This window comes from Heterodontus francisci, chromosome 5, assembly GCF_036365525.1.
Source record: "Heterodontus francisci isolate sHetFra1 chromosome 5, sHetFra1.hap1, whole genome shotgun sequence".
NCBI classification, from domain to species: Eukaryota; Metazoa; Chordata; class Chondrichthyes; order Heterodontiformes; family Heterodontidae; genus Heterodontus; species Heterodontus francisci.
This window is the reverse complement of record NC_090375.1, coordinates 125,270,522-125,293,435: the sequence shown is the minus strand read 5'-3', so window position 1 is coordinate 125,293,435 and position 22,914 is coordinate 125,270,522. Positions and strand designations below refer to the sequence as shown.

At 45.4% G+C, this 22,914-nt stretch overlaps 2 protein-coding genes across 2 annotated transcripts in view; both read right to left on the bottom strand.

The window, feature by feature from the left end:
* Positions 1–1,825: 1,825 nt before the first annotated feature.
* On the bottom strand, positions 1,826–4,764 carry LOC137370280 (basic proline-rich protein-like). The gene is made up of 2 exons (XM_068032657.1): positions 4,263–4,764; positions 1,826–3,132 (listed from the first exon to the last, which is right to left on the bottom strand). Exons 1-2 carry the CDS (start codon positions 4,762–4,764, stop codon positions 1,826–1,828), a joined length of 1,809 nt encoding a protein of 602 aa, XP_067888758.1.
* An 11,999-nt stretch (positions 4,765–16,763) lies between these two features.
* LOC137369612 (cysteine-rich secretory protein LCCL domain-containing 1-like) overlaps positions 16,764–22,914 on the bottom strand; it is a 73,974-nt gene continuing 67,823 nt past the window's right edge. The window contains exons 14-15 of the mRNA XM_068030933.1: positions 20,662–20,795; positions 16,764–18,365 (exon numbers count right to left, since the gene is read on the bottom strand). Coding sequence (XP_067887034.1) covers positions 18,314–18,365; positions 20,662–20,795 — 186 coding nt within the window. The 3' untranslated portion in view covers positions 16,764–18,313. The remainder of the gene's footprint in view (positions 18,366–20,661; positions 20,796–22,914) is intronic.

Genomic DNA, 22,914 nt, shown 5'->3' with positions numbered 1-22,914 from the left:
GGCCACTCTTCAGGTGGACATGCGGAGAAGGGCACAGAGGCGCTCCAACAGCCTCCCATGTGAAGAAGGGCCTATCCCCTGGAGAGAGTCTACCGTACATGGCTCAAATATCTGCAGACATCTGAGTGGTAGTGTTAGTGCAGACTGAGGCTCTCCATGGAGGTGGTCACTAACCAATGCGCCATGCTGCAGGATGAGCTGAGACTCATTGGGTTTGGTGGACATCCAATGCCAGTGGCCCTGAAGATCACCGTCATTCTCAACTTCTATGCCTCCAGATCTTGTCAGAGAGCCACTGGGGACAAGTATGGGATCTCCCAGGCTTGTGCCTCCCTGTTGACCTGAGAAGGATAAGGGCCTGATGAAGACTCTAGGTGCTTCGTCCCCCTCTCGCCTTGCCACTGCTGCATTGAGCTCATGGACAAGGCAATAACATGCAGGTCTGTGAGCATCTCCGGCATCCACTGACTGGTCTGCTAGAGCTGGCTGATCATGAGGATCGCCTATCTCTCCATGGAGGAAGCCATGTTCGTACACACCTGAGACACAGCAGAACTCATGGCCTGGGTAACTCCTCCATCGTCCACTCATGGGTGCACATAGCCTCTGGCAGCTCCGCTAGATGTTCCCTTACATCTAGCTGCACCTCCAGCAGGTGCTGTGATACCGACAGCTCCAGAGGCATGTCATCAGCCTGGGCCTGGCCTCCGGCTGTCCTCTGACGGTCAGTGGCCTCGGCTGTCACAGCCTCCGTCAGCTACTCGGGTGCCTCTGTAATGTGCTCATCTGCTTGTGACCCTGCATTTAATCGTGAAGGCATACTCACTGACGTGAGAGTATCTGCACTGGTGGAGGCTGTGGGGAATTATGTGATGGTGCACCCTCTGAGGATCCCTCCTCTTCCTCAAAGGTGGAGGAATGGCCCCCACTCTCTGCAGCTGCACGTCTTGCATTATTACCGAGACCTGCAAGTGAGAACACAAACATTTACGGTTTAGGGGCTTCACATCTCCACATCTCAACCATGCCTGATGTGGAGCTCCATATGTCCATTGGTGGCCACATCAGCACTCTGCCTCGTGTGTCGCCCAGATGCACTCTTGTGCCCCTGCTCCTGCTCACTCACTCTCTTGCATTGACACTCTGTCTCATCATCAGCAATTGCTTGGCCACCCTGCGACCCAGCCAGTTGCAGGGCTTCCTCTTCTGCCCGGGTCAGAGTTCAAAGGTCTGGGAAGCCGCCACAAGTCTTGGCTCTTTCTTTCTTTATTATTGTGTGCTCGTTTCTCCTGGAAGCATAAGAAGGAACGCTGTTAGTCTCCCCACGAAGACTAGCACAACACATATATTGGTTGCTGTTGTGGGACCACCTTAAGAGGGGACCACCCTAAGCGGCTATAAGTGAAGGTCACTGGAGGAAGTGATGTCGCATCACACATGACCAGGGAGTTATGGGTATAGCCCAACAGAGTGAGATGTGTGTAGATGTGGCTCCTGTAGTAGCTGTGTATATATCTGTTCGATTTTTAAGTTATGATAAAAACCCACGCATTCTTTGGATATTACTTGGAGTCATGTGAAACTTATAATAATTCACATGCTAAAAGAACAAGTAATATTAAGTGGTGGCAATATTTGGGATGAATTTTTCTGAATACCACAAAATATTACATCATGGCAATGTTTTGATGTTTTTTTCTGAAGAACACACAAAGACAGAACAAGGAGCAGCTAATTGTCACCTGGAATGGCAGAAGATCTTCCTGCCTTGTTCTTGCAGCCTGGAGGAGAACCTGCAGGGATGCATCGGTAAATGTGGGGCCACCTACTGGCATCTCTCTGCTATGGTTGCACCAGGCTCCTGGTCAGATCCTTGGGACTTCTGTCCTGGTGAAGGGGGGCAGGGGTCTTGTGTCCTGGTGGAGGGGGGCAGGGATTTTGTGTCCTGGTGGACGGGGGCAGGGGTCTTGTGTCCTGGTGGAGGGGGGCAGGGGTTTTGTGTCCTGGTGGAGGGGGGCAGGGGTCTTGTGTTCTGGTGAAGGGGGGCAGGGGTCTTGTGTCCTGGTGGAGGGGGACAGGGGTCTTGTGTCCTGATGAAATGAAGCAGAGCTCTTGTGTCCTGGTGGAGGGGGGCAGGGGTCTTGTGTCCTGGTGGAGGGGGGCAGGGGTCTTGTGTCCTGATGAAATGAAGCAGAGCTCTTGTGTCCTGGTGGAGGGGGGCAGGGGTCTTGTGTCCTGGTGGAGGGGGGCAGGGGTCTTCTGTCCTGGTGGAGGGGGGCAGGGGTCTTGTCCTGGTGGAGGGGGGCAGGGGTCTTGTGTCCTGGTGGAGGGGGTCAGGGGTTTTGTGTCCTGGTGGAGGGGGGCAGGGGTCGTGTCCTGGTGGAGGGGGGCAGGGGTCTTGTCCTGGTGGAGGGGGGCAGGGTTTTTGTGTCCTGGTGGAGGGGGGCAGAGGTCTTGTGTCCTGGTGGAGGGGGGCGGGGGTCTTGTGTCCTAGTGGAGGGGGGCAGGGGTCTTGTGTCCCGGTGGAGGGGGGCAGGGGTCTTGTCCTGGTGGAGGGGGGCAGGGGTCTTGTGTCCTGATGGAGGAGGGCAGGGGTCTTGTGTCCTGGTGGAGGGGGGCAGGGGTCTTGTGTCCTGGTGAAATGAGGCAGAGGTCTTGCGTCCTGGTGGAGGGGGGCAGGGGTCTTGTGTCCTGGTGGAGGGGGGCAGGGGTCTTGTGTCCTAGTGGAGGGGGGCAGGGGCAGGGGCCGTGTCCTGGTGGAGGGGGGCAGGGGCCGTGTCCTGGTGAAATGAGGCAGAGGTCTTGCGTCCTGGTGGAGGGGGGCAGGGGTCTTGTGTCCTGGTGGAGGGGGGCAGGGGTCTTGTGTCCTAGTGGAGGGGGGCAGGGGCAGGGGCCGTGTCCTGATGGAGGGGGGCAGGGGTCCTGTGTCCTGGTGAAATGAGGCAGAGGTCTTGTGTCCTGGTGGAGGGGGGCAGGGGTCTTGTTCCCTGGTGGAGGGGGGCAGGGGTCTTGTGTCCTGGTGGAGGGAGGCAGGGGTTTTGTGTCCTGGTGGAGGGGGGCAGAGGTCTTGTGTCCAGGTGAAATGAGGCAGAGGTCTTGTGGCCTGGTGGAGGGGGGCAGGGGTTTTGTGTCCTGGTGGAAGGGGTCAGGGGTCTTGTGTCCTGGTGGAGGGGGGCAGGGGTCTTGTGTCCTGGTAGAGGGGGGCAGGAGTCTTGGCCTGGTGGAGGGGGGCAGGGGTCTTGTGTCCTGGTGGAGGGGGGCAGGGGTCTTGTGTCCTGGTGGAGGGGGGCAGGGGTTTTGTGTCCTGGTGGAGGGGGCAGGGGTCTTCTGTTCTGGTGGAGGGGGGCAGGGGTTTTGTGTCCTGGTGGAGGGGGGCAGGGGTCTTCTGTTCTGGTGGAGGGGGGAAGGGGTTTTGTGTCCTGGTGGAGGGGGGCAGGGGTCTTGTGTCCTGGTGGAGGGGGCAGGGGTTTTCTGTCCTGGTGGAAGGGGGCAGGGGTCTTCTGTTCTGGTGGAGCGGGGCAGGGGTCTTGTGTCCTGGTGGAGTGGGGCAGGGGTCTTGTGTCCTGGTTGAAGGGGGCAGGGATCTTGTGTCCTGGTGAAGGGGGGCAGGGGTCTTGTGTCCTGGTGGAGGGGGGCAGGGGTTTTGTATCCTGGTGGAGGGGGGCAGGGGTTTTCTGTCCTGGTGGAGGGAGGCAGGCGTCTTCTGTTCTGGTGGAGGGGGGCAGGGGTTTTGTGTCCTGGTGGAGGGGGGCAGGGGTTTTGTGTCCTGGTGGAGGGGGGAAGGGGTTTTCTATCCTGGTGGAAGGGGGCAGGGGTCTTCTGTTCTGGTGGAGGGGGGGCAGGGGTTTTGTGTCCTGGTGGAGGGGGGCAGGGGTTTTCTGTCCTGGTGGAGGGGGGCAGGGGTCTTCTGTTCTGGTGGAGGGGGGCAGGGGTTTTGTGTCCTGGTGGAGGGGGGCAGGGGTTTTCTGTCCTGGTGGAGGGGGGCAGGGGTCTTCTGTTCTGGTGGAGGGGGGCAGGGGTTTTGTGTCCTGGTGGAGGGGGGCAGGGGTTTTGTGTCCTGGTGGACGGGGGCAGGGGTCTTGTGTCCTGGTGGAGGGGGGCAGGGGTTTTGTGTCCTGGTGGAGGGGGGCAGGGGTCTTGTGTTCTGGTGGAGAGGGGCAGGGGTTTTGTGTCCTGGTGGATGGGGGGCAGGGGTTTTGTGTCCTGGTGGACGGGGGCAGGGGTCTTGTGTCCTGGTGGAGGGGGGCAGGGGTTTTGTGCACTGGTGGAGGGGGGCAGGGGTCTTGTGTTCTGGTGGAGAGGGGCAGGGGTTTTGTGTCCTGGTGGAGGGGGGCAGAGGTCTTGTGTCCTGGTGAAGGGGGGCAGGGGTCTTGTGTCCTGGTGAAAGGGTACAGGGGTCTTCTGTCCTGGTGGAGGGGGGCAGGGGTCTTGTGTCCTGGTGAAGGGGGGCAGGGGTCTTGTGTCCTGGTGAAAGGGTACAGGGGTCTTCTGTCCTGGTGGAGGGGGGCAGGGGTCTTGTGTCCTGGTGAAGGGGGGCAGGGGTCTTGTGTCCTGGTGAAAGGGTACAGGGGTCTTCTGTCCTGGTGGTGGGGGGCGGGGGTCTTGTGTCCTGATGAAAGGGTACAGGGGTCTTCTGTCCTGGTGGAGGCGGGCAGGGGTCTTGTGTCCTGGTGAAAGGGTACAGGGGTCTTCTGTCCTGGTGTAGGGGGGCAGGGGTTTTCTCTGCTGGTGGAGGGTCTTCTGCAATGTTACTGAGGCAATCATTTTATACAAGGCAGCAGTGCGTGCAGTGCTGACAGCCCTTTAAATATGATGCCAGCACCTGCTTTGGAGTCAGGTGACATCACCATCGTCGTCTCGTTGGTCACCTCCACTTCTTAATTGGACGGCACCCGAGCCTCCAGTTATTTAATTGGACGTCCGCCACATGACGGCATTCAGCTGGCTACATGACACTGGAGCAGAAGTGGCACCCACTTCCAGTGCTGCTGCCGGGACCTGCGGCGTACAAACAAAACTCAGCCCTTTTTTTTACTTTTAACAATATCCATATGAGTGGCGAGGTTTTCTTTACCATACTTACAATCTTAAAAAGAAAAAGACTTGCATTTATATCGTGCCTTTCGCAACCACTGTCGAAGTGTAATCACTGTCATAATGTAGGAAACAAAGTCAAGATCTATAGCAGTTTCTGCTGGGGGGTTCATCCAATCACTCCAGGCTGGATTTGAAACTCAGGACATGGAGGTAAAAGGCCAGTGTGTCACCCACTGCTTCACTCAGTCTCCCAATTTTAAAATGTATTTTGATTGAAGTCGCCATTTTCTTACTTAACAGGAGACTGGGATCTGACAATGTAGCATTTGGCTTCTTACCCTGAATGGCTCAGCTTTCTTCTTACTATATTCAGTGGGAGATATTGAAGCTGCTGAGAGACAATTTGGCGAGGACTACTTCCAAATGTTGAAATTACTTTATTATTTCAGAATTCCCTTCACTTCTTTGCCGAGCGCATTGATGCATTCTGGAGTATAATTCCACTCAATCCAGTAGCCGCTGGTATCTCTCCCAAGTAATTAATCTCCATTCATGAGCCTATGTGATGAGTGTAGGCAGGCTATTCAACCAAATAGCATCACAGCTGCTGAGCCCAATCCAGTCTTCACCTAATACCCACACATGGTGACTTTCTATCATAGGTCACTGGGGTAAGATCAGGAGCAATAACTCGAGCTGATTACTGCCTCCCCTTTTTCAGATCAATTGCTGTGTCCTCCTGCCAGCTGAGATCAGTAAATTCAGCACAAACTGGAAGTTAATGAAGAAGAAAATTGGGTGAGATGTCAAATTCGCTATCACCCATTATTAAAAATCAAGTTTTGCCTTAATGTTAATAAGTTAATAATAGGTTTATTGTTAGAACTGTACAGATTTAGTGGCATACAGTAAATGTTTTCAGTAATCTCAACACTGCTGTAAAAAAAATTCTGATTTTAATAAAAATTGTTAATAAAAATAGGATACAAGATTCAGACGTAACTGGTTGGCAGATTTCAAACCAGCTATTATATGTCATGGAGAAGGACAAACAGGCACATTAACATACAATTTTAGATGTTTTAACACTATCAGACACACTTGCATAGATATGTGAACATTTGATGTAATCAGTCTTCAACACTATTATAATAAAAGCAAAATACTGCAGATGCTAGAAATCTGAAATAAAAACAAGAGATGCTGGAACCACTCTATTGATGTGGAGAACATAATTACAACTGTTATCCAAAAGCTAGGGCTGGATTATAATTTACCTGACCTGCCGGAGGGGAGTGGGGGTGGGGGTGCGGGGGGTGGGGGAGCATGTTGGTAGAGTATGGAAAACCACACAGCCTGCTTGAGGTCACCGATAGGTTCCATGCCTAGAAGCCAGCCTAATTGACAGACTTGGCTTCCAGTCAGATGGGAAGCAGTCCAGAGAAGGCTGCAGGGCCAGATATGTTTGTTTCTAGGGAGGAGGATTGATCCTGGAGGAGTAGCATTGTTCTGGGGGGGACGGGGGGCAATCCCAGATTTCTGGGGATGGGATCCATCCCGGGATCCACATTGGATGGTAGAGCAGAGGTGGTCAGATCCAGGATCCGGTGGGGTCAGTTCCAGGGGTGAGGTCGAAGGCCTCAAAGAGGAATTTAGATGCCTGGGGGTGGGGTGGGGTGTGCGGAATTAGAGGGCTTGGGGAGAGGTCGGAAAAACGGGTAGGGGAATCTGAGGCCTTGAGGGGACGTGGGACCCTTGAGGGGTTGGAGATTGGGAGTCTCAGAAGGCACAGGGGAATGTTAGAGGCCTCTTGGGGGAAGGTCGGGCGGGGGGAGATCAGAAAGGTAGGGGGTCTTGGGTGTCAGATCGCAAGGGGTTGTGCAGAGAGGCATGCTGAATCCTGCAGGTAGGTTGAAGGCACTTATTCTTGGATCTGACAGTCCTTGCCTGAGTTTAGCTGCCAGGTTTCCTGAAGTTTGAGAAACCCAGCAGTCCACAGTTAAATTCCAGATGGTGAAGCCAAATGAGGCTCGCAGTCTCAATATAATATTTAACGTGCCAACCTGCCTCCTTGAAGCAGGTTGGTTGCCCGCCACCTATCTCACCTCTATTAAAACCAGAAGTGGCCAGGTTGAAGTCAGGATTCAGATTTTTAACATTTTAACCACCCAGCCAACCCAAACCAGCCAGAATTTAGGGATTAAATTTTCCCCCTTACAGACAGAGACGTTGCTATATTCCTGGATCATTTTTTCAGACCTCACCAAAAATAATTTATAATCAGAAATATTTAGAGTGGCAGTGAAAACTTTACAAGTGCAGCTATGCTTTCACAGATTTACTAAAATAGCATGCTTGAAATAATCAAAAAAAAGACTTGAATTTATTATTCCCCTTGTTGTGTGATCGCTTCAAGAGTGATGTCCCTTTAAGAACTCAGTATGCTAATAAACTTAGTACCAGGACATAGTCATGTGACCAGAAGCCATAGTCACTCTGCAACTGTAACACCCTAGACAAAGGTTCTGTACATAGTTTGTGCTGTATTGTATATACTAGTTTAGCTGTAAATAAACTTGTTAGAGATTTTCAAGGCACTCGAATTCATGTAGCTCATTGTGTTGCTTAAGATAACACAAAGAACACATGACATGAAGGCAGCTGTGGTGAAAAGACCAGCTATAACCTTGAAGACCATGGGCAAAACAGCAAACTGGTGAAGAACCTTTAAAACAAGTCCCAGAAAAGAGGGACAGAAATGCAGGCCCAAAGAGTGGAAAGAAGAAAAAATTTATCTCCAGCTGTGGGAGACACAGCACTGAACGACCAGCTACAAATAAATTACTTTTATCCAGTGAATCATTGTGCTGACAGTCGAGGAATCTGTTTTAAAAAAGCTTTGAAATGCTTAAAATTAAATTTTTTTAAAAGCCTCTGTGGGAATGAGAAAAATAATGGGGAAAACCCAATTCCTCTCTCAGGCTGATTGAGGTTGGTGCCATTACAGGAGGCATCCAAAGAAAAAGTGCAGGAAACTCCCGAATGCTGCAGAGTATTCATTCATGCAGCCAAAGAAATAAAAAATCATTAAACCACTCAAGTGTGAAGATCATAAGCAATCTCTAGCAAAAACTGCAAAGGGGAAAAATCTTGAACTGCCTATTGAACAGTTGTGTAAACATACAAGCTGAACTGCTGGAAGCAAAATAAACAGATAACACTGTTAGTCACCTGTTATTCTCCATCAAAGCAGCTAGTCTAAATAAAAGAGAATTTCTTAAAGGGGAAACAGCGCACAGTTAATAGCACAAGTTTTAAAATCAATTTCAAACCACAAATAGAAAAGGCATAATAAATACAGTGCTGCAGGCACACACAGAGCTCAACAAGTCAGAGCAGAAAGCAAAAGAACAGCAGAAAGATGGAAATCAAATGGAAGGCCATTGTTATCCTATCCCAGTTCAAACTTTTTAAACAAAGACTGCAGTTATGCTTCACAGACCAAGTGGTTGTAAAACCAGAGAAACAGGCTGAGAAAATACTGATAGCAGTTGGAAATGAGGGGTTATACAGAATCAATACTTATCTGAAGAGGACCAGAAAGATCCTACAAAGATATGGAAAGTACTAGAAGATCAGCTTTGGGAAAGAGTGAATTTTAGAATTCATCACCTGGAATTGGTGTCCTACAAGTAACAGCCACAAGAATCAATAGATCAAATTGGGAGTAGATGCCATTGTAAGGGCAACATAGAAACATAGAAAATAGGAGCAGGAGTAGGCCATTTGGCCCTTCGAGCCGGCTCTGCCATTCATTATGATCATGGCTGATCATCCAACTCAGTAACCTGTTCCCGCTTTCCCCCCATATCCTTTGCTCCCTTTCGCCCCAAGAGCTACATTTAACTCCTTCTTGAAAACATATAATGTTTTGGCCTCAACTGCTTTCTGTGCTAGTGTATTCCACAGGCTCACCACTCTCTGGGTAAAGAAATTTCTCCTCATCTCAGTCCTGAAAGATTTACCTCGTATCCTTAGACTATGACCCCGGTTCTGGACCCCCCCACCATCGGGAACATCCTTCCTGCATCTACCCTGTCAAGTCCTGTTAGAATCCCTGCTCCTGTACTCGAATCCTCTTGCTATGAAGGCCAACATACCATTTGCATTTTTTACCGCCTGTTGCACCTGCATGCTTACCTTCAGCGACTGGTGTATGAGAACACCCAGGTCTCATTGCACATTCCCCTCTCTCAGTTTATAGCCTTTCAGATAATAATCTGCCTTCCTGTTTTTGCTCCCAAAGTGGATAACATTTATCCACATTATACTGCATCTACCATCCATTTGCCCACTCACTCAACTTGTCCAAATCACCCTGAAGCCTCTCTGCATCTTCCTCACAACTCACCTTCCCACTCAGTTTTGTGTCATCTGCAAATTTGGAGATATTACATTTAGTTCCCTCATCTAAATCATTAATATATATTGTGAATAGCTGGGGTCCTAGCACCGATCCCTGCGGTACCCCACTAGTCACTGCCTGCCATTTGGAAAAAGACCCGTTTATTCCTACTCTTTGTTTCCTGTCTGCCAACCAATTTTCTATCCATCGCAATACACTACCCCCAATCCCATGCGCTTTAATTTTACACGCTAATCTCTTATGTGGGACTTTGTTGAAAGCCTTCTGAAAGTCCAAATAAACCACATCCACTAGCTCCCCCTCATCAACTCTACTAGTTACACCCTTGAAGAATTCTAGTAGATTTGTCAAGCATGATTTCCCTTTCGTAAATCCATGCTGACTCTGCCCAATTCTGCCACTGTTCTCCAAGTGCTCTGCTTGGATAATGGACTCTAGAATTTTCCCCACTACCAATGAATGTGATTTTTCAGAAACTGAGCTGTCAGAGCGAATAATGGAGCTGGTGATTGTCTCAACACCTATTGAAGTGTTTCAATAAGACCTTTTGGGAAAAAAAAGCTCACATCATTGATGTGCTGCTAGAAGATGGCAGGAAATATGAAGCCATTGTAGCTGGACAACAGCATTTGCAAGATGACAGCATCAGTACCATAACCAGATCGCAAAAAGCAAGTGAGCTGTGTGGTAAATGTGGTTTCTCCTACTCACCGCAAAGTTGTCCTGCATTTCAAGATCTGTGCAAGGTGTGCAATACAAAAGGACACTGGGCCCACTTATGCAAGAAACCTGGCTCCAAAGACACAGCCAGAAGCTACAATAGGACACAAACAAACAGAAGACAGGTGCAACAATATGGCAACAGCAGCAAGGAGAGCACCAGAGACCTGCATAAATGCAAGCCCGTACACGAAGTCCATCGCGAAATAGATCCGAGACAAAACTCAAAGTGAAGCAATTCTCAGCCAGAAGACGATCAGGCATTTCACATTGTGAACCTGACACATTGTGTTGATGAAGTCAAACAACTGAAATCTTTTGCCACTATCAATATCACATGCCCAAAGAAAGTTGGCAAGCACACACTCTGGACTAAGATTGACATGGAAGCTAGTGTAAATATCCTATCAATCCGAATCCTGAAGGATATGTACTGGGGTCATTTGGAAATTAATGATACAACCGACACCCATCCCTTCCAGTGACACACTAACAATGCATTGCAGCTATGGCAAATCGGCATGGAAACCACAAATATTTTACCTGGTAGACATGAGCAGACCAGCAACGACAGGACTACCAGCGTGTAAGGACCTCAACATTGTGATGATCCACAAGGTCACCAAGGTACCCATTACAGCAGAAGAGACCAAGGGTACCCACATTGAGTCAGTTCACGACCTAAAATAAATGTGCCCGGACAGGTTTGACATCATAGGAGTCTTCAAAGGCAATGCCATATTGCAGCTCGGAGAGGATGCATTCCCTGTGTCCAGCCCCCTGATGTATGAGATTGAGTCAGTGGTTCTGGTTTGGAGAGTATCAGCCCCTTATCAGAGACACCAAACCAAGAGAATGAAGATCCAAATTCAGATGATGAAAGTTCTTCGCCAATTGGCAGTATCTCTCCCACATTCCAGTAACTCAGAAGAAGAGACTGATGTTGTAACCATTGATAAGCAAAGGTTGGCAGTGGGGAACATTGCCAAGGGGAAATCTCCAAGGACCGGAACCCGCTCACAAACTATGGCCAGCATCAAACGGTGCATCTGGAAACTCAACAACAGCACAACTATGCTGTGCCCTCACCTCTGCTCTCTAGAGAACTGCCAGCACCAATACGAGCCAGAACAGACAGGTACCTCCATGAGGCCAAGTATTCCTCCCCCAACAAGTCCTCGACCTTGAGCCCCAGGACTTCAAATGCAAGCATGAGAAGAGGTGAAGGACACACAATGTCTCAAGGAGGCAGAAGAGGAATGAGTTGAAGCATTGTCTGTTGGCTCTTCGAGATGAGGTGCCAGAACATTCCAAGAATGACAAGGCCTCAAAAGTCGTCATCCTGAGAATAGCAACAGAGTATATTAGCAGGCTGAAGGCAGAGCGACAGAAACAATGTGCAGACAGGGAGAAACTTCAGAAAAAAACAGCAACAGCTGAGACACAAATTCTCCAAACAAGAGTTGTCAAACCACCGAAATGATATATGGACTCTTAAGCTTCTGCATTCGTAAATTTCACAATCCCTATGCTCAAACTTGTAAATGTTATTATCTCTATCCCTGTCGAACTAATTTTGATATTGTCAATTTTATGTGTTTTACTTGTAGCCTAGGAGACTTATCTTTGGAAAGAAAGGGAATGTTGTATGATCGCTTCAAAAGTGATGTCCCTTTAAGAACTCAGTACGCTAATGAGCTACGTACCAGGATGTAGTCATGTGACTAGAAGTCATATTCACTCTGCAACTGTAACACCCGAGACATAGGTTCTGTACATCATTTTCTCTGTACTGTATATATTCGTTTAGCTGTTGATAAATCTGTTAGAGATCTTCAACGAACTGGAATCCACGTACTTCATTGTGTTGCTTAAGACAACACAAAGAACACAGGACTCAGAGAGCAGGACACAGCGAGAGTGGAGCCGGAGCATAAAGAGACCGGGAGAAAGAGAGAGAGTTCACTCAGCGAGCGGGAATTACCATCCAGGCGCGCCGGAGTTTTGGAAAAGAAAGTCAACAGTGACATCACAGGAAATCTGCAAGATGATTGGTTGGTGAGTAACAGCTGTTAGGGAATAACTCTAAATGGCTCGGTAACTAAAGTAAAGAGAAAGGTCTACAGTTCTTTTTTGATATAGTAGGTAGTGTTTTTTTTTAGGGAATTAAGGTTCCTCATGTAAATAATCTCATTTTTGAGTGTTTTAAGGGAGTAAAAACAGAGTGGAAAAAAGGGACATCATAGGAAAACTGTAAGTTCATTGGTTGGTAAGTAACTGCTAATTTGAATCACCTATTCTAAATTGATTTCAGATTAAAGGTGAATATGAGAAATATTTTACAGATTAAAAACTAAAGACCAGTCGGAAATTTAAAAAACAAATTAAAATCTAATTAAATAAAATAGAGCTGCAGGGCCAGGCGACATGTTGTACCCGCATGATGTGAGAGCTGGTGAACCCCATTGTGATTCCTAGTGACCACATCTGTAGCAAGCGTTGGCTGTTCGAGGAACTCCGGCTCAGAGTTGATGAGCTGGAGTCTGAGCTTCGGACACTGCGACACATCAGGGAGAGGAAGAGTTACCTGGACGCTATGTTTCAGGAGACAGTCACACCCCTTAGATTAACTACCCTGAATTCGGCCAGTGGTCAGGTACAGGAGGATGTGACTATGAGTGAGACAGGTAGAGGGATACAGGAGGTAGTGTTGCAGGAGCCTCAGCCCTTGTCCTTGTCCAACAGGTTTGAGATTCTTGCTGTGTGGACGAGAGCAGGGACTGTAGGGAGGATGAGCAAACTGACCATAGCACCGTGGTACAGGGAGCCATTCAAGTGGGGGGAGTAAAGAGAAATGTAATCGTAATCGGGGATAGTATAGTTAGGGGCATAGACGCTGTTCTCTGTGGCCAGGATCGGAAGTCCCGAAGGCTCTGTTGCCTACCTGGTGCCAGGGTTCAGGATATCTCATCTGGGCTGCAGAGGAACATGGAGTGGAAGGGGAAAGATCCAGTTGTCGTGGTCCACGTAGGTACAAATGATAGGTGGAATGAGGATAGAGGTTCTGCTGAGGGAATATGAGCAGTTAGGGGCTAAACTAAAAAGCAGAACCAAAAAGGTAATAATCTCCGGATTACTAACTGAGCCACGAGCTAATTGGCAGAGGGTCAAGAAGACTAATGAGGTAAATGCGTGGCTCAAAGATTGGTGGGAGGAATGGGTTCGAATTCATGGGACATTGGCACCAGTACTGGGGAAGGAGGGAGCTGTTCCGATGGGACGGGCTCCACCTAAATCATGCTGGGACCAGAGTCCTGGCGAATCGCATAACTAGGGCTGTAGACAGGGCTTTAAACTAAATAGTCGGGGGTGGGGGGAGGGTTCAGTTGCATGGAAAATTAGGAAGTCAAAGTTAAAGGAGAAGGTAGGAGAAGGAGGAGGCAGGTTAATGATGAGGCTGATTGTTACCAGAAAATAAAAGAAAGGGACAGAATGCGTGAACGTCATCTTGCACCAAGGAATCGTACAAGAGTAGGGAGATTTGATAATAGAGCAAACTTAAAGGCTTTGTATTTGAATGCACAAAGCATTCAGAATAAAATTAATGAATTAACAGCGCAAATAGAGACGAATTGGTATGATTTAGTGGTGATTACTGAGATGTGGTTGCAGGGAAACCAGGTTTGGGAATTGAATATCTAACGGTACTCAGTATTTCGGAAGGATAGGCAGGAAGGAAAAGAAAGTAAGAGATCAGTGCTGTAGTGAGAAATGATATAGGCACTGGAGATCAAGACATAGAATCAGTCTGGGTAGAATTAAGAAATAGCAAGGGAAAGAAGACCCTGGTGGGAGTAATCTATAGGTCCCCAAACAATAGTTCCGTAGTGGGGCACAGTATAAACCAGGAAATATTGAGAGCTTGTAAGAAAGGTACAGCAATAATCAAGGGTGATTTTAATATGCATATAGACTGGATTAATCATATCGGCAAGGGTAGCCTCAAGTGAGAGTTTATTGAATGTATTAGAGATTGTTTTTTGGAGCAATATGTTGTGGAACCAACCAGGGAGAAGGCTATTCTAGATTTGGTATTGTGTAATAAGGTGGGATTAATTAATGATCTCATAGTTAAGGATCCTCTGGGGAAGAGTGATCATAGCATGCTAGAATTACAAATTCAGTTTGAGGGCAAGAAACTGGAGTCCCACACTAGCATTCTGGCATTAAACAAAGGTAATTACATTGGCATGAGGACAGATTTGATCTTAGTGGACTGGGCAGGAAGACTAAAAGGTAGGACAGTTGATGAGCAGTGGCAGATGTTTAAGGAGATATTCAATTCCTCCCAACTAAAATATATTCCAGAGAGGAAGATTGTAAGAGGGGGAGAAAACATCCATGGCTAAGCAAGGAAGTTAAGGATAACATAAAGGCAAAAACTAAGGCATACCATATTGCTAAGACCAATGGCAGGCTGGAAGATTGGGAAACTTTTAAAGATCAACAAAGGGTTACTAAAAAAGTAATAAAAAGAGCAAAGGTAAATTATGAAAGAAACGAGCGCAAAATATTAAAACGGATAGCAAAAGCTTTTATAAGTATATAAAAGGGAAGAGAGTAGCTAAAGTGAATGTTGGTCCCTTGGAGGATGAGACTGGGGAGTTAATAGTGAGGAACACAGAAATGGTAGAGACATTAAATCAGTATTTTGCCTCAGTTTTCACGGTGGAGGACACTAGTACCATCCAAATAGTAACAGGTAATGCAGAGGTTACAGAAAGGGACAAACTTAGAACAATCATCATCACTAGGAAAAAAGTACTGAGCAAACTATTGGGATTGAAGGCAAACAAGTCCCCATGGCCTGATGGCCTACATCCTAGGGTCTTAAAGGAAGTGGCAGTGGAGATAGTGGATCTATTGGTTATAATATTCCAAAATTACCTGTATGCGGGAAAGGTTCCAGAGGATTGAAAAAATGCTAATATAATGCCCTTATTCAAAAAGGGAGGGAGGCTGAAAGTAGGAAACTACAGACCAGTTAGTTTAACATCTTCACTGGGAAATTGTTAGAATCCATTATTAAGGAAGTAATAACAGGACATTTAGAAAGTCAAAACGCAATCCATCAGAGTCAGCATGGTTTTATGAAGGGTAATTCATGTTTGACTAATTTTCTAGAGTTCTTCGAAGATGTAACAAGTAAAGTGGATAATGGGAATCTTGTAGATGTAGTACATCTGGACTTCCAGAAGGCATTTGATAAGGTGCCGCACTAAAGGTTAATACACAAGGTAAGATCACATGGGGTTAGGGGCAATTTATTAGCTTGGATAGAAGATTAGCTATCCAACAGAAAACAGAGAGTCAGGATAAATGGGACCTTTTCTGGTTGGCAAGATGTAACTAGTGGGGTGGCACAGGGTTCGGTCCTCGGGCCCCAACTATTTACAATCTATATTAATGACTTGGATGCAAGGATAGAAGGTACGATAGCCAAATTTGAAGATGACACTAAAATAGGTGGGATAGTAAGTTGCAATAAAGAAATAAGAAATTTACAAATGGTAGAAAGATTATAGATAAGTTAGGAGAATGGACCAAAATTTGGCAGATGGTGTTTAACGTGGATAAGTGTGAGGTTATCCATTTTGGTCGGAAGAATAGAAAGGCAAATTATTATCTAAATGGAGAGAAACTTCAGTGCTTCGGAGCAGAGGGATCTGGGTGTCCTCGTGCATGAATCGCAGAAAATTAGTATGCAGTTGCAGCAGGTAATAAGGAAGGCAAATGGAATTTTGGCATTTATTGCGAAAGGAATAGAGTATAAAAGTAGGGAAGTGTTGCTGCAACTGTACAGGGCATTAGTGAGACTGCACCTGGAGTATTGCGTACAGTTTTGGTCCCTTTACTTGAGGAGGGATGTAGTTGCATTGGAGGCAGTTCAGAGGAAGTTCACTAGATTGATTCCAGAGATGAGGGGTTGGTCTTATAAAGAGAGTTTGAGCAGTTTAGGCCTTTACTCTCGAGAGTTTAGAAGAATGAGAGGAGATCTAATTGAGGTATATAAGACGATCAAGGGGTTTGACAAAGTAGACGTAGAGAGGATGTTTCCTCTGGTGGGGCAATATAGAACAAGAAGTCATAGTTTTAGGATAAGGGGTAGCAGATTTAAAACAGAGATGAGGAGAAATTACTTCTCTCAAAGGGTAGTGAGTCTGTGGAATTCACTACCCCAGAATGCGGTGGATGCCAGGATATTGAGTAAATTTAAGGAGGAGATAGACAGATTTTTAATCAGTAAAGGGTTGAGGGGTTATGCAGAATGGGCAGGAAAGTGGAGTTGAGGCCGAGATGAGATCAGCCATGATCATATTGAATGGCGGAGCAGGCTCGAGGGGCTGACTTGCCTACACCTGCTCCTAGTTCTTATGTTCTTATGACACCTCTAACTTATTTTATGTTTCTCAAAAATATGGGAATTGGTGAACTAAACTGCCTCTGGAGAGTAAAAAGATCCTTTCCTATGTACAAATAATGGAAGGCAAACAGAACAATAGTGCACCATTTAGTGTCTACAGGGTCTTTAATTCAAAATAGTTGACAGAAAATGCATTTTGAGAACTGAAAAAAAAATCTGTGTAAGCACATTTACTACAACCAAGTACAGTATCTGAGGTAGTAAAGATACATAAAGGCAGACAGCACTGTTTGAAAGTCAGATTCCATAAAATGTTTTGAAAGTTATGAGTACAAAAGGCAATTTAATCATGATAACAAAATAACATCAATAATTTTCAACAGCTTTGTGGTCTGTAAGCAATATAGTTTTTACAGAAACAAATCATATTTTTATATCATATTTCACGTACCAAAACATGGAATGTAATTGTGCTAGCTTATTTTCCAAAGTAGTACTTTATAATCTAGGTTATATTGCCCACCTGTACATAAACTACACTAATTTTGCCTAGAATTTTATTTAATGACTTTAAAATTGCTAGTGTGAAGTTTTTACTAAATTGGCCAAGAAATAGGAGCAATTTTGTTAACTGGTCAAAAAGTGAACATGTGTCTGAAGACAATGCCTGAGCCCATTTGAAATTGGGCCTCAGACCTCATCTGCTGCAGACACCAATCGAGTGTCCCAATTCAGTTCACAGACTTCAGGAAATTTAGCCAGTGCTGACGCCAGGCTGCAGGTATGTCCTGGGATGGAGGGTGAGGCAAACCAGAAGGGGGGGATGGGGGACGCGCCCGGGCTGGCAATGGCCCACAGTACTTTTGTGGAGACATCAGGAGTACTTGTATTTCACCTAGTTCCACAGACACAAAACTATTAAAAAGTTCACTTACCTTTTTGGGGGCCTCCATTTGTCTCTTTAAGGATGAGCTGTTAGGTCGCTGAAGACCCAGATCAACAGAGCAGAGCATGTGAGGATCAAGCTCCACTCAGTTGATGACAAAATTAGTATGGGGTTCTATAACAGGTGCTAGGGCCCCAAATTGCATATTCAAGGTGCCCAACACAACTGGACACTTAGAATTCGGCGGTTTCCAGTTTAGCAGCTGGCGCACTTCTGGGGGAGATTGGGTACAAAAGATAGTATTGCAAAATGTGTCTCCCCGATGCTCTTCTCTGATCCAAACAATGGGCACGATGAGATATAAATTCTCCCCCATTGTTTCTGTAAGCTTTTCATTTCTACCGATAATACATTATTACAATTGATTTACTTCCTGGCCTGCAGGAGTAACTGCCAGGTTTGCAAAGCATTAGGTTAGTCCTATCTAATCTCGGCTTTCAGTTTGAACTTTATTTTTTTTTATTGTGTCATTGAGTTAGCAGCATTCTGTTTGATAACAGTAATTTTAGAAGTGTGAATTTATAAAGTATAACCAAAAATGGGGCAATTTTATTAATTTATTAAGTACCTCTGATCTGTGTTTCTGACATTCAGCAATACGCTTTTTCAATATTTGGTACAGAATCTTTTGGTTTGCAATGGCTTAAATTGTTTCTGCCAATATCACAACTCAGCAAAAAGCACAGTAAATAGTTTGAACACTTTCCTTTGCTTCTTCCAAGTCTTGTACTAACTTTTCTGTATTCTTTTCTCACTGGAATCAAATGACTGCAAATATTCTGAATGCTTTAGCTCCAGGTGGATTTTTAAGGCTAAAAGAGTAGAGAAAAAACATTAGTTAAATATTAAGACACACTCTCCAAAGCAGTAAAGTAAGTCATTTTATACTCCAAAAGTATCTGTCGATTTTTTAGAAAGGCTTAAATGTAAAAAAATAGAAAAATATTCTCTGTTTGCAACTAATCCATGAAAGGAAAATACTTGTAAATAAAAGCAACTGCCTAAAATATTGTACATCTGTGTATTGTAAGGAGGATATTCACATGTCTGATGTCATATTATGTATATAGCACGAATATGAATTTTGAACAAGGTGAAGCTAGATTATTGTCAGTGGTGCACAGTGGTGCAGTGGTTAGCACCGCAGCCTCACAGCTCCAGCGACCCGGGTTCAATTCTGGGGACTGCCTGTGTGGAGTTTGCAAGTTCTCCCTGTGTCTGCGTGGGTTTCCTCCGGGTGCTCTGGTTTCCTCCCACATGCCAAAGACTTGCTGGTTGATAGGTTAATTGGCCTTTATAAATTGCCCCTTGTATAGGTAGGGACAGGTGGGGATGTGGTAGTAATGTGGAATTAGTGTAGGATTAGTATAAAATGGGTGGTTGATGGTCGGCACAGACTCGGTGGGCCGAAGGGCCTGTATCAGTGCTGTATCTCTAAACTAAACTAAACTAAATAGTTTAAACCAGTCCTTAGTGCCAGACAATAATGACAACAGCTTAGCTACTTGTGCTATGAGGGTTTGGGCAGAGTTTGAATACAAACTCCGTGCACTCTGGTTTGTACTTATATCAGGTATTTCTATAGGAGGGAGTAATTTCGGAATGAATTACCTCAGCAAGGTATGCTGAAACAAAAAAAATTACTAAGATTTTTGCCTGGAAGAGGGTAGGCTAAATTTTATTGCCCTTTGGGGGATGGGCTGGGAGGCAGGAAGTCTGGCAAAATGGTGTGGGAAGGTGTTGGAAGAGATGCCTGCCATCTTCTGACCACCATGCCATTTTGTCAGTGGTAGATTAGTGACTTGCTAGGAGACCAATTGGGTCATTTAAGCAGCAAATTAAGGGTCATTTCCTGCCCCCATGGGCATTTTGTCCATCATAAAAGGGCTGCCCCTGCGTGTGGAGATCACCCAGTGAAACCTGGCAGCCTCCCAGTGGACTCCGAGAGGTGGGGAAGGGTCATTCTTTAGGGGCACTCCATGGCCCACAGTGGGCCTTCTGGTAGCAATGGCTGCCCTCAGTGACCCGCCCCCCCCCCCCCACCCTCCCAATCACCGAGGCCTGCCTACCAGGCCCTGGCTACCCCCAATGCCACTTACCCCTCTTCTAGGGCACCCAGCCATTGAGATGCTCTCATCCTGCAGCTGCAGCCTCAGCAATGGCCACCGCTAGCGTTACCTCTGATTGGGCCAGCAGCTCTTGGGGGTGCGCCACTGTCATCCTATTAAGGAGCCCGGGTTCCGCTGCCTGCCAAAGTGGGGTCACCTCCCGCTTTCGGCTCCAGCGGTGAGACTTCTGCTGCCTCAGAAAATTCTGGCCAGTATTTGTATTTTTGTCAGCATTCCTTTGCTCTCCCATGCCCCACTAAAAAAACCTCTGCTGCTAAAATACTGAGTGGATCCCCCTAATCAATATACCAGACTACCTGGATGGTGATCTACAGGCTTTATTGGAACAATAGACCTCATTACTGGTGTCATTTGCATTAATATTAACAATGTAGTCATTTAATATGAGTATATTGTGTAGATACAGTTAACTTTGATTTTTTTTCAAAATGGTTTTCTTTCCTGCTGATAGTATTTCTCCTTAGTGCCTTAATTACATTGGACACACTTTTATAATGTTCATAGAAATATTTTTTGAGATTCTTGCACTATATGTGGCATACATTTATGTGCAATAGGTCTTGGAATCCTTATCAGAATTTAGTGCCTGTGGATTTTTAAAAAATCAAGATGATTCCAAAATTGCTATTAGGAAACTTGATGATTAATGAATCCCAAAATTCAGCTCATAGTATTTGCTATTTGTCTTATTTGAAATCCACTTTGTAAACAAATTATAAAAAAAGCAATATTTGTTGTGATGCTGTATTAGTAAGCAGCTTTTAGGGGGATATGTTTTATCAGCTTACAGGAGCCAGGCTGTTCTGCACACCATACCCTCCACTGAAATCATTAATTACTTTGCATAACATTGGGATGGGACAGACTGTTTCAGCCTGTTTATGGTTTTCTTTCTAGCCAATAAGTTGAATAAGCTCTGCTGTTCAAAAATTAACTTTGGCATCTGAGTAAGTCTGCTGCTTTAGATTATTGTTCCAACCTTTCGGAGAATATTCCATTCTGGTACGAGCCAACATAATGTTTCTTTTTGTCAACTGGCATCATGTCAATGTAACCTCCATCATGATTATGAATGACCCCGGCATGTACAGCTGCTCTGCAAATACTGGATCTCTGGAGGAAAATAAAATTAAAAAATTATTAATGTATGAAATAAATTTGTTTCTGTGTGGCTTCACTCCTCAATCACAACCATCAGGGAATGCAAACCACTTTGGTTTTGAAATTGTTAGACAGCCAAAACAAGCCAATATACTTTAAAGTGGAACTATTGCTTGCTTTTGGTATCTTAACTCCATTGTGCAAAATACATGTCAGTATAAGAGTTTGTGCAGTGAGTCTTCAGACCAAAACAGTGAGGATGTAAAAACAATGAAGAATTTAGAACAGTATATTTTCAGCTCAAAAGGAAAAAGAGAAGAAATTCCAGAGGAACACTGACCACATTAATCAATAATGTAGATACAGGGACAATTATGGTTGCAACATAGAACAGGAATCATTTATTAGGTCACAGTGACGAGCTCATCTTGTATCCTGTACAGGAGTGACAGCATTGAAAAAGACTCCATATACAGTAGAAATACTCAAGCTTTAACATATTTAGGCTTTAGACAGAGAAAATAAATAAAGATTTGCATTTACTTAATGCGTTTCATGACCGTTGGATGTCCCAAAGCGCTCTATAGCCAATGAAGTACTTTTTGATGTGTAGTCACTGTTGTAATGTATGAAAAATGGCAGCCAATTTGCACACAGCAAGCTCCCACAAACAGTAATCTGATAATAACCAGATAATCTGTTTTTGTGATGTTGATTGAGGGATAAATATTGTCCAGGACACCAGGGATAACCCCCCTGCTCTTCAAATCAGGATTTTTATGTCCATCTGAGAGGGCAGACAGGGCCTTGGATGCTCATCCGAAAGACCGCACCTCTGACAGAGTAGCACTCTCTCAGTACTGCTCTGCAGCATCAGTCTAGATTTTGTGCTCAAGTTCTAGAGTGGAATTTGAACCTACACCCTTCTGACAGAGTCAAGATTGCGACCCACTAAGCCACAGAGGATAAGACAACATAAGTCCTGCTATGACAAAGGAAGCAGCTTTAGTAATTAACATAAAACTAAATATATCTACATAAATTACAATGTATCAGTCTTAATTATTTAAACAATCTGTCACGAGTATTGGCAGATGCTAATAACACATAAAGACCCTATGTAGCAACACTAATATAGTTTTCCTTGTCACATTTTATTAATGACCATGACAAAGTATGCAATATCTTCGGTATTATTTTTAAAAGATGATATCAAGGTGCCGGTGAATAAACTATTCCCATTTTAGGCAACCAGTTTAGTATTAATTCTCAGGTTAGGTATAGCACAGTGAATTTAGAGTAAGGCGCGTTCTACTCTGACACAACAATGTGCCTTAGCCCCAGCTTTAAAAGGATACCCCTACTACAACAATGTGACAGGGTTTCATTTCTCACAACAGCCATCCTGTGACGACTCTGAGTGAGATTCCCAACTGCTGTCAAATTAGGGGTAGTTTTGTGTATAGGCCCAGAGACAATGGAAACTGGATTAACACAAATCAAACACTTGTCACAATGGATCCTTACAGCCAGCAGATAGGGAGACTTTCATCCCATCACTTTGAGCTGGATTTACACACAAGTATTGGAGGTGAAAATCCAACCAAGCCTAGATTTTGGACAAAAATATTTAATTGTAATGCTTGATAAATGAAAAGCTCCAACCCTAAGAACTTAGTGCCAAAAAGGGGTAAAAAAAATCAGAGTCAATAATAAGTTTTTTGTAGATTAATTTCCCTTTTCATATAGGCCTGTCATTTAAAGTCTCTTCTCGCAACAAGATTCTGCTCAGTAGCTGTCAGACGTACAACCAACAGTTGAGCGTTCCTTTAAAACCAGTGCAGATCACCACCATGTACTGTACAAGGATCTATCCTTGGCCCCCTTCCTATTTCTCATCTACATACTGTTTCTCAGCGACAGCATCCAAAAATACAGTCTCAGTTTTCACTTGTACACTGTTGACACCCAGCTCTACCTCACCACCACCTCTCTCAACTCTTCCATTATCACTAAATTATCAGACTGCTTATCCAACATCCAGTCCTGGATGGGCAGAAATTCCTCCAATTAAATACTGGAGAGGCCAAAGCCATTATCTTTAGTCCCTACTACGAACTCCGTTCACTAA

Bases quoted from the DNA above. Each gene is read 5' to 3' on its own strand.
- LOC137370280 (XM_068032657.1), bottom strand. From the start codon at position 4,764: ATGATTGCCTCAGTAACATTGCAGAAGACCCTCCACCAGCAGAGAAAA. The intron at 3,133-4,262 runs GTGCACAAAACC...CCCTTCCACCAG, and splicing joins ACCCCTGCCCCCCTCCACCA to GACACAAAACCCCTGCCCCC.